Source organism: Castor canadensis, chromosome 12, assembly GCF_047511655.1.
Source record: "Castor canadensis chromosome 12, mCasCan1.hap1v2, whole genome shotgun sequence".
NCBI classification, from domain to species: Eukaryota; Metazoa; Chordata; class Mammalia; order Rodentia; family Castoridae; genus Castor; species Castor canadensis.
In genome coordinates, this window is record NC_133397.1 from 61960933 (window position 1) to 61974984 (window position 14052).

At 40.7% G+C, this 14052-nt stretch overlaps 1 protein-coding gene across 22 annotated transcripts in view; it reads left to right on the forward strand.

The window, feature by feature from the left end:
• Positions 1 to 14052, forward strand: part of Dysf (dysferlin) — a 204423-nt gene that overhangs the window by 140902 nt on the left and 49469 nt on the right. For 13 of the 22 annotated variants that reach the window (XM_074049934.1, XM_074049942.1, XM_074049940.1 and 10 more), the window contains one exon: positions 3215 to 3277. The exons of the other annotated variants lie outside the window; for them this stretch is intronic. In XM_074049934.1, the coding sequence (XP_073906035.1) occupies positions 3215 to 3277 (63 nt within the window). The remainder of the gene's footprint in view (positions 1 to 3214; positions 3278 to 14052) is intronic. 22 annotated transcript variants of the gene reach the window in all.

The window sequence follows — 14052 nt, forward strand, 5'->3', positions numbered from 1 at the left end:
GCTGTGTCTTCTGGGCTGGTTGAGCGTTTATAGCTGAATTAGCCTCAAACCTTGGGCTGCCTGATCTTGGCTCCTGTGTTCTGCCTCCTGAGTGGGTCTGTCTGAGACTGTAGGGCCTGCCCAGCAGGATTTCCGTTCTCTGTGTGCTGCCCTTAAAGTGTCTACATGCTTAGATGGGGAGGGATTATTTTGGGTCCTGCTGGCTACAGGCGCAGCCAGAGGCAGACAGCGAGGAAGCCCAGGCTGGACATCGTCCCGGTGTTGACACAAGGGAACTGGGGCAGGGGTCTGAGCCAGAGCCAGGCCTATGCTCTTCATGGGAGCATATGGTCACTCTTGCTAGACTTGCTGGCCCTGCAGAGGGTTGGGCAGTGGGAATTGGGACTAAGAGGTGGGTAGGAGAAGGAGGAAGCGAGACCAGACTGCTCTGATAGAGGAGACTGTCTGATGGTTGAGACTGTCTGATGGAAGCCCCTAGTTCAGCAGGGAGACTGATCCTAATCTCCTTTGGGACCCTGGTTCTCTGGAGAAGCCCCTACTCTGTCTGATTTTGTATTGTGTCTTTCTCTGACATCTATTAATCTAATTTGGCTGATAGGAGATTTTTCACTCCTCCATCTTTCACCTCCTCTCTCTCTCATCCATTGCCCTTGGCCCTTTGGAGGACCAAGGCTGACCCAGGAGGCAGAGGACTCCAGTTCCAATAGTTTGCCAAGATAATTTTGGCTGGGCTCTTTCTTCCTGCTCTTCCTCCATTGTAGATATAGTGATCGCCCTGATCTCCGGGGACTGGAGGGACAGGAAGTGTGGCAGAATTTGGATTTTGCCTGGCTTCTGTTTGCTCAATCTGTGTTTCATTCTCGCAAACTGATGCCACCCCTCTGGTTGTCCATCAAGTCCTGGCTGTGGACCCAGCCTCATAATCTGCACTTGCTAGATTATGCCTTCTGTCTTTTTTGTCAGTTATACCTTCCCTTTATCTGGGAAGTCCTCTCACCATCATCTGCCCAAGTCCTGGGAGGAGCCCACCACCCAGGTGGAAAATGTCACCTTAGACTTAATGCTGTGGCCGTGGCTGGCACACTGAGCAGTACTCAGATTTCTAGAAGCATCTTGGTTTATGTCAAGAGTGATCAATTGTGGAGATGACTCAAAGTGTATGTATAGGCAGATCTGTCAGGTTGGCCTTCTCTGGCATGGATGGAGGAGATCTGGTGGACACCTGGCCTCTCTGAATTGTTCCCAAAGGCCTGAGGGCTGGGATGAGAGATGCTCCTACTTTTTAACTCCATTTGTTCTTGGTCCATGTGGCTGTCCTCTGTGTAGGCTTCAGATTGCACAGAGTCTAGGGGTTGTGTGTACGTGTGTGTGTGTGTGTGTTAGAGGTGGTGTGTGTGTGGTAAAGGTTGGATGTGTTTGTGTTTCTCTGGTAGAGGTGGCTGTGTGTGTATATGCATATGTGGTAGGGTGTGATGGAAGTGGGAGGTGTTTGTGTGTTTATGGTAGAAGTGGCTGTGTGTGTGTGTGTGTGTGTGTGTGTGTGTGTGTATCTGTTAGGCATAGAGGTGAGTGAGGAGATACCTGGCAGGGTGGTGTGGAAGAGCCATCAGTAGGTGTCACAGACCTGGTCACCATTGCCTTACCGCCTATGGGCTGAGGTGTTAGGGGCTGGCTGGCTCCCAGGTCCTCAGGCCCCCAGTCCCCAGGCTAAGGTTAATTTTGAGCTTGCTGTTCCAGTTATAGTCTCTGGGACACCATGAGATGGAAAAGCACTTCCAGAATTGGAGGAGCAAATTATGCCCACATCCCAAAGGGGAACGTATAATTTTTGAAGCTGGACCAGATCTTTGGAGTACTATGTTTAACTTTATTTTTTCTCCTTTTTGCTCTGCTGAACTTCTGGTTTCCCTCTCACCTTTCTAAAAAAGAACTGTATTAAAAATAACAATAAGGGTTCTAGGGGTTCAGGATGAGAACAGGAGGGGCAGGGCCCCTCTCTGACCAGCTGGGGGTTGCATGTGGAGTTCATCCAGTCTGTTCCAGGGGTCTTACTGTGTCCAGCCTTATATGGCCAGCAACATGGGCTGGATACCCACTAGTTAATCTGTCCTCCTGCTCAGGCTTCTGTCTTTGGTGCTCCTTTGATGAGGCACAAAACAGGGAGAGGTCTGTGAGTCCCAAACACTCTTCTTGTCCCAGCTTGGCTGCCTTCTCCACTATCTGGAGAGGAGCCTGTCTCCTGGGCTCCTCCTGCTGAGGAAGGGAGTCCAGCCTGGACTTGGCTTCCTATAGACCCTTCCCAGAGCCCTCTGATCCAGGCTCCAAGGAAAAGAGAGGCCAGCCTGGCAGTTCTGTGTTTCCACCGGCCCCTCACCTTTCCAGTCTTACCTCCTTTTGTCTCATCTGCAGGGCCCACCTTCCTGGGTGTTTTGCTTTTTCAGAGGTGCTATGCTTCTTTCCTCCTCAGCACCTCTGCCCTTGCCATCCCTTCTGGCTAGAATTCTTCCCCTTGTCTTATCCACTGTTAGGCTGCTGCCCATCCTGTTAGAGTTCCATCACCTCCTCCTGGCCATTACAGTGGCTTCTGAATAGGTCTCCCACCTCTGGTCCTGATCCCCAAGGCCCTGCTTGGCTCAGCAACCCAGGGGATGAGTACCCTGTAAAATACTAACTTACTACAGTTCTGAAGGATCTATGCAGGAAGTCATTTGTAGTCATTTGTGGGAGGGTTGGACGACTATAGGAACACTGCTCACCAGGGATGGATGGCTTAGCCAGTGAAGGAGCTCATGAAGGGAAGATGTTGGGTAAGAGGCACATTTGGGAAAGACAGGAGAGCAGCTGAGTGGATGGAGCCAAGGGCAGTGAGAAAGTGGCAAGAGACCAGCATTGGTAGAGACCAGTACTGGTAGAGCCTCTTCCTTCCATGCCTCACCTAGAGCTGGGCTGGCACGGCCTTTGTCTCATTCATACTCACTGCTGCCGTGTGAGCCGGGCTTTGTGCTCATTCCTCAGAGGGGAATGTTAGGTTTGGAGAGGTCAGGGTGCTTGCCTGAGGTTACACAGCTGGTGGGGCCATGAAGCAGGCTTGTCCAACTCGGGAGCATGTGCTCCTTACATGGGGGGGGTGCGAAGATGCCCATGGAGGGGCTGTCCCATCTTCCCTAAAGTGGATCCTTTAATCTTGTGGCTAACCAGCATGTTTAATTTGTAGCTTGCAGATGGTCTGTCGAGCATGGTCCCCACTAACATGGCGTCTTCTCCATCCAGTCCTCATGTATGTATTGCTTACCTATTTGTGGGCTCCCTTGGCAGGCTGGTGTGGGAACAGAGGAGGGAGAAAAGAGGAGGGATTTCCTTAACCCTAGCATAAAACACTTACCTGTCTGCCCTGTGCAGTGATGGATGGGTGGGGAGAAAGCTCTGGAGTGGAGTCTTAGAAACTGATGCCCCAGTGCTAGCTCCTGGTGCATCCTGGGATTTGATCCACACTTCTCACGTTTACCCCTGTGAGGACTGGGGGTTGGGTAGGACTACATGGCCAGTGGAAGCAGGAAAGTCTCTAGTTTAGACTGTGACTTCTGGGACTAGAATTGAAGACTTCTCTGTGGATGACAGCAGACTGACTTTCTCTGTTCATCCCATGAAGGGTGTGTGTGATCAGGGGCTCTGGCTTTTTCCTGCAGGTCCTGAGAGGTTGGTTTGGTCCAGCATTAGCACCTGCATTTCCCAGCACAGTTCCTTTCTGCCTACCTCCTCTGATTTCTTGGGTGTCATCTTTTGGGTATAGATTCCTCCAAGATGATGACTGTGGTGTCACGCCTTCAGCATGTATGCATGAGGCCCATGCTCAGGGCCAAGGGGAGCTTGACCTTCTGGGGAAGACTTAAGGCCTGCCAAAAGGCAGTGGATTGAATTCCATTCATGATGCTGAGGGAGAGACATTGCTTCATTGAGTCTTATAGACTTCTAGGAGAAGGCAATATCTATTTTTACTTTTTTCCTGATTTATCTTTTGTAGAAGATAACAGAAAACATAAAAAGTGTAAGGTAGAGAGTTAAAGCCACCTGTATTCCTACCAGTTAAAGATAAGAACTGTTTAGATTTTCTTGTGACTACATTTTTAGGTATCTTTTATGTATATGTGCATATTTTTAAGAACAAAATTAAATTCATATTGTGCTTTTTATAATCTGCAATTTAAAACTTAAAGTATAATGTGAATGCCTTCTTATTCTTATTTTTATTTTTGGGACAAGGTCTCCCTCTGTAGCTCAGGCTGGCTTTGAATTCTTGATCCTCCTGCCTTAGTCTTCCAAGTGCTGGGATTTTCAGGTGTGTGCTGCCATACCCAGCTTTCTTAACTTTTAACAGTATTTAAAAAATATGGAGTCATGTCATATGGTCATTCATAAAATATTGGTAGTTGGTTGTCTAATTGAAAAGCTTGGTTGAAAGTCATACTTATACAACATAGACATTTTAGTTTTTACTGCATCTGTGTATCTTCATTTACCAACCATTTGACATGAGCTGAGCCCTCTTTGAATTTGAATGCAGTGAATTGAGTCTCATGTCATCCTTTCTTTATAAACCACATCCGAGATGCACTAGCAATGATTTTTAGGTTTAGGTTCATTAAAGTCTGATAGGAACTTAAAGATACTCGCAAAAAAATCCGACTGCATAGTTCTTTTAAAGTTTAAGTTCCCCACCCACCCTTTATGTGATCTCACTTTGTACTTAATTTTTAAAAAGCCAAGAGCATTAAATTCAAACTTTTTATTTTTTTTTGTAATATTTATCTAGTTACCCTATTAGTACAACTGACATACACAGGCTTGCAAACAAACACAACTGACTGCCAGTCCACATGGATCTCTCCTATTGGAAGTGCTGAGGGCAGTTAATATAGCGTCAGGCCTGCTGGCTCAGGACCTTGGTAAGATTTTTGACAGGCAATGGATAATCTTTGTTAATCCTGGTGAAGGGGATGTTTGTATGGAGAACTTCTATAGGATATTATTGAGCTAGATTTATTATTACTTATTTAGAATTTTTGCATCTCTATTGACATTACTTTTAGGTTGTCTTTATTAGGCTTTGATACCAGAACTATACTAGTTCCATAAAATATTTTTCAGATGTATTGCTACATTCTATGCTCTTGAATAGTCTCTGTGGCATGTTTCTTAAATGTTCAACTCCTGGGCACTGGTGCTCACACCTGTAGTCCTAGCTATTTGGGAGGCTGAGATTGGGAGGTTTGTGGTTGGAGGCCAGCTCGGGCAAATAGTTTTCAAGACCCTAGCTCCAAAATAACCTGAGCAAAATGGAATGGAACTGTGGCTCAAGTAGTAGAGCACCTGCTTTGCAAGTGCAAAGCCCTGAGTTCAAACCCCAGTCCCTCCAAAAAAATTCAACAGTACACTAGATAGCAAAGGGGGTGAATTTGATCATGTATAGAAATTTCACAATAAACCCCTTTGTACAGTTAATATACACTGATAAAAAAATTTAAAAACTCACTAGAGCCACTCTTTATGAATTTGACTTATACAGGTTGAAAATGACATGATATAAGGATTTTTAAAGTTCTGCTTTATGTACGAGACATGTAATAATATAAATTAACCTAAATTTAAAAATGATTAACAACAGCTTAACTTAAAATGTGGCTGAGTGAGTTCTGTTTATTGTTTAGTTAATTAATAGGTTACTCATTGTCTTTTCTTGAAAATGGTGTTGTATTTTGTGCATTTTGAATTATAGATTTTCAAGACTGTGTATCAAGTGTAACTGTATAAGATGAAACTGCTCTAAATTCATTTGTAAAACTGGGCTCAGCCCTTTTTGTTTTTTTCAGTGCTGGGGATTGAACCCATGTCCTCAGGATACTAAGCAAGTGCTGTTCCACTGAGCTACACCACTGAGCCACTTGGGAGGGGTTCTTTGATCACTTTTTATTTCTTCCATCAATTTGGTAGCTTAGATGTCCCTATTATTGCCTATTACATGGGATGAATTTGTTCCAGTTTCTACAATAAGACAATGCTTCAGTTCAGTTTTCATCCTTATTCCTGGTTTTACATGTTTGTGATTCTGTTTTTTTCTTTATTAGGCTTAATAGCATTACATGTATCTTATGATTGTTTTCATCTAAACACCAGCTCTTTAAAAATTCTGCTGAAGGGCTGGTGAAGTGCTCAAGTGGTAGAGCACCTGACTAGCAAGTGTGAGGAGGCCCTGAGTTCACCCCAGCAACATAAAAAAAAAAAAGAAAAGATTGATAAAAATTCTTCTGATACAAAGTTAGTTTCTTTAATTTCTAGACTCAAGTCATTTTTAAGCTCTATCCTTGGAAATTCCTTTTATGTGTATTTTGAGTAGCTTGAGTTAGCATTTCATTGCTCTCTTTTTCTTATAAAACCTTAAAAAGGAGATATTTATCTATGTTTTCTTATAAAAGTTCTGAAGTTTTGCTGTTCATACTTAAGTCTATAATCCATCTGGGATGAGTGTGTGTGTGTGAACTGTGAGGTAGAGATAAATATGTCCAGTAGACATACATGTATACATATACACACACACACATATTTCCCTCTATAGATAACCAGTGATCTACATGATAGCCATATCATCACTGGAAGGCCTGTTCTTTCTCATTAATCTGTAATGAGAGCTGAGTTATGTACAGGGATTTATGTAAGTGTCGGTCTATTTGTGGCTCTCCTTTCTGTTCCTCTGGTCTCCTTCTCTTTCCCTATACTAACGTTCCACTGTCTTTTTTCCCTATAGCTTTCTAATGAGTCTTGATATGAAGTTACCCACCTTGTTGGTTTTCAAGAGTGTAGTGTTTTAGCCTTTTCTTTTCCACTTCAGTTTGTCAACGTCTTTAAAAGAACACCCAAACAGCCTTTGAGATTTGTGACAGAGTTACAGTGACTCAGTCTCTGGGTCAATTTTGGGGAAGTTTTATGAAACTGTCTTTTGAACTATTAACATGATTTCTCTCTCCACTTAAGTCTTCTTTAAGGTCCTTCAATAAATTTTTAAAATTTTATCAAAAATGTCTGGTAAAACTTTCATTAGAATTTTGCTTTGTCTGCTTTGCTCTTCTTTAAAGGTACATTCTCCATTCTCATTCTCTCTCTCTCTCTCTCTCTCTCTCTCTTTCTCTCTCTCAATCTACTGGGAATTGAACTAAGAGCCTCATTCTTGCCATGCAAGCACTCTACCACTTGAGCCACACCCCAGTCTGCTTAGGGTTTTTTCCCCATATCTAAATGAAATTTGATTCTCATAAGCTGGTCTTATATCTAGAAACCTTTCTAAGCTGTTTTATTAATTCTACTGATTTGGGGAGTCTCCTGGATTTTTTGTGTAGCCAAGCATAAAGTTTATGGTTAATCACAGTTTTAATGCTTCTGTGTATGTTTGCTTTCTTTTTCTTTTATTTATTTATGTACATATTTATTTTTTATTCATATGTGCATACAATGTTTGGGTCATTTCTCCCCCTCCCCCACCCCCTCGATACCCGGCAGAAACTATTTTGCCCTTATCTCTAATTTTGTTGTAGAGAGAGTATAAGCAATAAATGGAAGGACCAAGGGGTTTTGCTGGTTGAGATAAGGATAGCTATACAGTGCATTGACTCACATTGATTTCCTGTGCGTGGGTGTTACCTTCTAGGTTAATTCTTCTTGATCTAACCTTTTCTCTAGTTCCTGGTCCCCTTTTCCTATTGGCCTCAGTTGCTTTTAAGGTATCTGCTTTAGTTTCTCTGCATTGAGGGCAACAAATGCTATCTAGTTTTTTAGGTGTCTTACCTATCCTCATATCTCCCTTGCGTGCTCTCGCTTTTATCATGTGCTCAAAGTCCAATCCCATTGTTGTGTTTGCCCTTGATCTAATGTCCACATTTGAGGGAGAACATATGATTTTTGGTCTTTTGGGCCAGGCTAACCTCACTCAGAATGATGTTCTCCAATTCCATCCATTTACCAGCGAATGATAACATTTCGTTCTTCTTCATGGCTACATAAAATTCCATTGTGTATAGATACCACATTTTCTTAATCCATTCGTTGGTGGTGGGGCATCTTGGCTGTTTCTATAACTTGGCTATTGTGAATAGTGCCGCAATAAACATGGGTGTGCAGGTGCCTCTGGAGTAACCTGTGTCACAGTCTTTTGGGTATATCCCCAAGAGTGGTATTGCTGGATCAAATGGTAGATCAATGTTTAGCTTTTTAAGTAGCCTCCAAATTTTTTTCCAGAGTGGTTGTACTAGTTTACATTCCCACCAGCAGTGTAAGAGGGTTCCTTTTTCCCCTCATCCTTGCCAACACCTGTTGTTGGTGGTATTGTTGATGATGGCTATTCTAACAGGGGTGAGGTGGAATCTTAGTGTGGTTTTAATTTGCATTTCCTTTATTGCTAGAGATGGTGAGCATTTTTTCATGTGTTGTTTGGCCATTTGAATTTCTTCTTTTGAGAAAATTCTGTTTAGTTCACTTGCCCATTTCTTTATTGGTTCATTAGTTTTGGGAGAATTTAGTTTTTTAAGTTCCCTATATATTCTGGTTATCAGTCCTTTGTCTGATGTGCAGCTGGCAAATATTTTCTCCCACTCTGTGGGTGTTCTCTTCAGTTTAGAGACCATTTCTTTTGTTGAGCAGAAGCTTTTTAGTTTTATGAAGTTCCTTTTATCTATGCTATCTCTTAGTTGCTGTGCTGCTGGGGTTCCATTGAGAAAGTTCTTACCTATACCTACTAATTCCAGAGTATTTCCTACTCTTTCTGCTTTCTTTTCCTTTTTCGTTTTCCCTTTTTTTTGCTTGTGGTTCTGGCTAGGACCATTAGTTGGATTCTTACCTACCTGGTTACAGAGAGTATTATTTTCTGTTCCTAGTTTAAAAATGAATGCTGTTTCGTTTCACCACCAAATGACAAATTCATGAGTGAACTATTACTAGTTAGCGAACATTTTTATAATGGATGTTGTTAAGTTAAAAAAAATTATTTGGTAGCACCAGATTTTGAACTCAGGGTCACACTTGTCAGGCAGGTGCTCTATCACCGGAGCCACGTCCAGCCTTCTTTTGCTTTAGTGATTTTTTGCATAGGGTCTCATGACTTTGCCTAAGCTGACCTAGAACTGTGATCCTCCTACCTTGTAGCTTCCTTGTAGATGGGATTACTGACCTCTACCACCATGTCTGGTTTATTTGTTGAAATGGGGTCTCACTAACTTTTTGCCTAGGCTTGTCTCGAACCACAGTCCTCCCAATTTCTGCCTGCTGAGTAGCTGGGATTACAGGAACGAGACACCTTGCTTGACCCTACTGCTAACTTTTATTGAATGGTTTTTATGTAGCTATTGAGGCAATGATAAGATTTTCCTCCTTTAATCTGTTGTGAATTACATCGATAGATTTTAAAATTTTTATTTTAGTGCTACAACTTCACATTTCTGAAAGAAACTAGCTAGTCATGATAGACTGTCTTTTTCTCTGCATTGCTGAATTCAGTTCGCAAGTATTTAGCTTAGAATTTTTTTGCATCAGATTTTATGAATGATAATGGCTTGAAGTATCTCTTTTTTATCCTATACTTTTCAGGTTTTGCCGTCTCTACAGTGGTAATCTAATGAAGTGACTTGGGTGTAAATGCTCTTTTTCTAGTCTCTAAAAGCTTGACATAAGACTGGTATTACCTGCTGCCTAAGCGTTTGGCAGATTCACTTGTAAAGCTGTCTAGACTTAGCGTTCTGCTTGGGAATATTTTAAAGTGCTGGTGCAATTTCAAAAAATGTTTATAGGACCTTTGAGATTTTCTGTTTCTAGGTCAGTCACTTCCAGTGATTTATATTTTTTAGGAATTTATCCATTCCCTCCTAAAATACTGGCATAATGTTTTTCATAATATTCTCTTAATTTTTCTAAAAAGTTTTCATCTCCATCTAGTCATGTCTCCTTTCATTCCTAAGACTATATTTTATTATTCTTGCCAGAATTTCTCAGTCTTTTCAGTTTCAGTTGCTGTTCTGTATAATTTCCTTATTTTCTCACTTTTAAATGTCTTTTCTTTATTATTTCCTTCCTTCTACTTGGGGGGTGTTTATTATATTTTAACCTCTATGTAAACATTGAAGGCTATAAAATTCCCTCTATGTACTACTTTATGCATCCCACAGGATTTGACAAGTAGTATTTTTGTCATTTTCCATTTTGAATATTTTCTTATTTCTGTTCTTTTTGACACCTGAATTGTCTAAAAATATGTTTTTGAAGTTTGAAACTTATATTTAAATTATCATTTTTGTTACTGGCTTTTAGCTTAACTGCACTGTGGTCCAGAGGGTGAGGCCTGTGTGCAATGAGACTTAGAAATGAGACATGCTTATGGCCGAGGAGGTCAGTTTTTCTAACTCTCCTGTATGTGCTGGAAACAAATGTGCATTCTCCAAGTGTGCTTTACACATGACATGTCCATTTCACATGAGTTGTTAATGTCTTATTCAAATGTACATTTCTTCTGATTTTTATATCTGTGGTTTATCAGTTTCTGAGAGAGGTGTATTGAAACATCCTGCTTTGATGTGACTTTTGTCAGTTTCTTCTCATAATTCTGCCTGTTTTTTCATTATGTGTTTGATGCTATGTTATTAGGTACAAACAAGTTTAGAATTCTTCCAACTTCCTGGAGAATTGAATCTTTTAACAACCTGTCCCTCTGCCTTTAAAAATGTTTGCTAATGAGTTTTTCTTAAAGTCGGTTTTTCTGTTTGTTTGTTTGTTCTTGTCAGTCTAGCTATACTAACTTCCTTTTGGTTAGCATTTCCCTTGTGTATCATTTTCTATATTTTTACTTTCAATATTGTGACTTTATATTTTACATGGCTCTCCTGTGAACAGTAAATAGATATATTATTTTGGAAGTACTGGGATTTGATCTCAAGTTTCCCACTTGCTAGGGAGGCACGCTACCACTTGAGCCATGCCTCCATCTCTTTTTGCTCCGGTTATTTTGGACATGGGGGTGGATCTCACTTTTTGCCCAGGCTAGCCTGGACTGTGAGTCTCCTATTTTATACTTCTTGTTGTTGCTGAGGTGACAGGTGCATGCTTCCCTGTCCACCTATTGATTGAGATGGGGTCTTCCGAACTCCCTGTCTAGGCTGGCCTCGAACCACAGATCTCTCAATCCCAGCTTCCCAAGTAGCTAGGACTCTAAGTGTGAGCCACTGCCACCCAGCTTTTCTTTCTTTCTTTTTTTAATTCATCATTCTGATCATTTTTACTGATATATTTGGATTTATTCCTGCCATCTTATTTTATATCTCTATTAACCCTGTCCTTGGCTTGTTTTCCTCATTTATTTTCTTTCTTTTGGACTAAAAAAATTCATCTCCCTTTACTTCCTCTCCCCCTTTTTAATAATTAAATGTTTAATATGTATTATTTCACATGATTTCTCTAGGCCAGCAATCCAGGCAGCTTGATTGAGTGCTTTGGCTCACAGTCTTTCATGAAGGTGCAGCGCAGACATGACTGCAGTCATCTGAAGGTTACATGGGGGCTGGAAGATCAACTTCCAACATGGCCCAGTCTGGAAAGTTGGTACTGTGGTTGATAGGAGGCCTGAGTGTCCTACTCCTCAGTCTCTCCACAGGGCTCCTTGAGTGTCCTTTCAACATGGTTTCTCCCAGATCAAGGGATCCAGATGAGAGGAAGGAAGAAGTCTCAATGTCTTTGCCTTGGAAGTCACTGGGTATTGTTTGCAATACCCTTTTCTTTACCAAGGGAAGCCCTGTTCAGTGTGGAAGGGGCCAGCTCAGGGCCCCCTCCCCTTTCAGTTTTAAAACTATTCATTGCTTCTATTCCTTTGGTGGCTCGAATAGATACTGTAGCATGCATGTTTACCTTAGCAAAGTCTAAATTTAATTGGTATGTATAGCCTCTTCTAGAATATTCCAAGGAACTTAGATTGCTTTAACTCTGCCAATTTACAAACATTTGTTCAATACTTTAATTCTGCCTTTTAAAACTACATGTGAAAGAATTCTTATTTTTTAAGTAGTCAGTTTCTTTTTAGCTATACTCACTCTTGCTATTTCTCTTTTTATGTCAGTTTTCTTCCTCTTAGAATCATTTTCCTTCTTCCTGAAGTAGAACCTGTTGAAATTCCTATAATTAGAGTCAGTTTATTTTAAGATTTCTTTATAAGATTCTCACTTCCTAATTGTTAGGAAATATTCTTATTTCACTCTTATTTGGGAAATATAGTTTCACTGACAATTATTTTCTGTCAGCCCTGTCTTCTCACTTCTGCTGTGCTGATGTCTTTCTAAATCTGAGACCTGTTTTTTTCCCCATTAGTTCTGGATAGTGCTCAGTTATTATCTCTTCAAGTACTCTATGTTCTCCATTCTCTTCATCATTTCCTTCTGGAATTCCAGTTAGATATACAGTAGGCCTTCTCTAGTCTCTATATCAGTTAAACTTTCATATTACCGTTGGTCTTCTGTTCGTATGGGTCTGTATCCACAGATGCAAACAACCACAAATTTAAAATACTTGAAAAAATTGTACTGGTACCAAGCACGCACAGACTTTTTTTCCCTTGATATTATTCACTAAACACTACAGCTTAACAACTCTTTCCCTAGCATTGACATTGAATTAAGCATTATACGTAATCTAGAGATGATTTAAAGTATATAAAGGGAGGTGTGTAGGTTATATGCAAACACTAAACCATTTCATCTGAGGGACTTGAGAATCTTCAGATCGTGGTCTCTGCACAGGGGTCCTGCAAATACCAAGGCATGGCTATATTTGTTTCTTTGTATTTGTTAATTTCTAAACATGTATCTTCTAGTTTACTAAGACTTTAGCCATTTCTGATTTGCTGTTTAGCTCCACTTACTGTTTTTAGTCTTAAGTGTTATATTTTTATTCCTAAAAGTTATTTCTTTCCCAAATCTGCTTGTTTATTTTTGAAGGCCTCTTGTCCTTTTGCTATATTTTTAGTGCCTTTTATTTCTTTAAGCAGTGTTTTTGCAAAAGTGTTATTTGTGATAAGTCTGATTTCTGTTCTGACCAGTCTGGTCCTGCAGTTGGTTGGCTCTAGCTGGTTCTTGCTCATGGTGTCTTGTTCCTTATGCGTTTCACTAGTTTTGATTGTGAACTCATGTTCCTTGGAACTTTATCTGAGAATTCTTTGGGGCCTGGATGGAAGTCACATTCTTCCAGAAAGGATATGTGTTTACTTTTTTACCAGATGCCTGGAGACACTACAAACCTAGATTCACTTAGAAGTCAATGTTCAGCGTGTAGATTTTTGGGTCTCATTGTCAGTATGCACTTGGCTCCTTATTTCTCTGGATTTTTTTCTTTCTCATTTGCCCCTAAGGATTTTCTTTACATCCTCATTAGCTCAGCTTCACATTTGAAGAGAATTTTTAAAGATAGCTGTTACTTCAGACATTCTTGTTTGGAAAATTTCTCTAGTTTCTAGTTTGTCATTTTGCCAGACATCAATCTATTTTAATTTTAAATTTGACAATCCTAATTTTCCTCAAGTAGGTTTTATCTCCTTTAGAATGAGTATTTTAATTTCTTGTTTGTGGTATCTTCTTGAGATGTCCTATAGACATAAATGAACAATGTGTTTTCTTCTGCTTCAGACTCAGCTCTTTAGCTCAGGGAGACATTGGTCTTAGTCCTCAGATTGCTCTTCATTCTTGTGAACCTTAATGTCTTCTTCCTGTCTTTTGCTTTTCCTTACAGAGGGAAGATCCTGCTTGTCAAGTACTGGGAATTCAGGTAGATTCTGTCCATTAATGTCAAATTCAGATAAAAGGAAGGAGGAAATAATTAGATTTGCTAGAATTTGACTTTGCCTGTTGGAAATCCAACAGAGTGGGAGAAGAAAGAAGGAATCAGGATCAAAGGCAGTTACCTGCAGCTTTTCTTCTGGGCTGAGAATCTATTTCCTCTGTTTGCAGTCAGGTGTTAGCTAGTTGGGTTGGAGCCACAGCC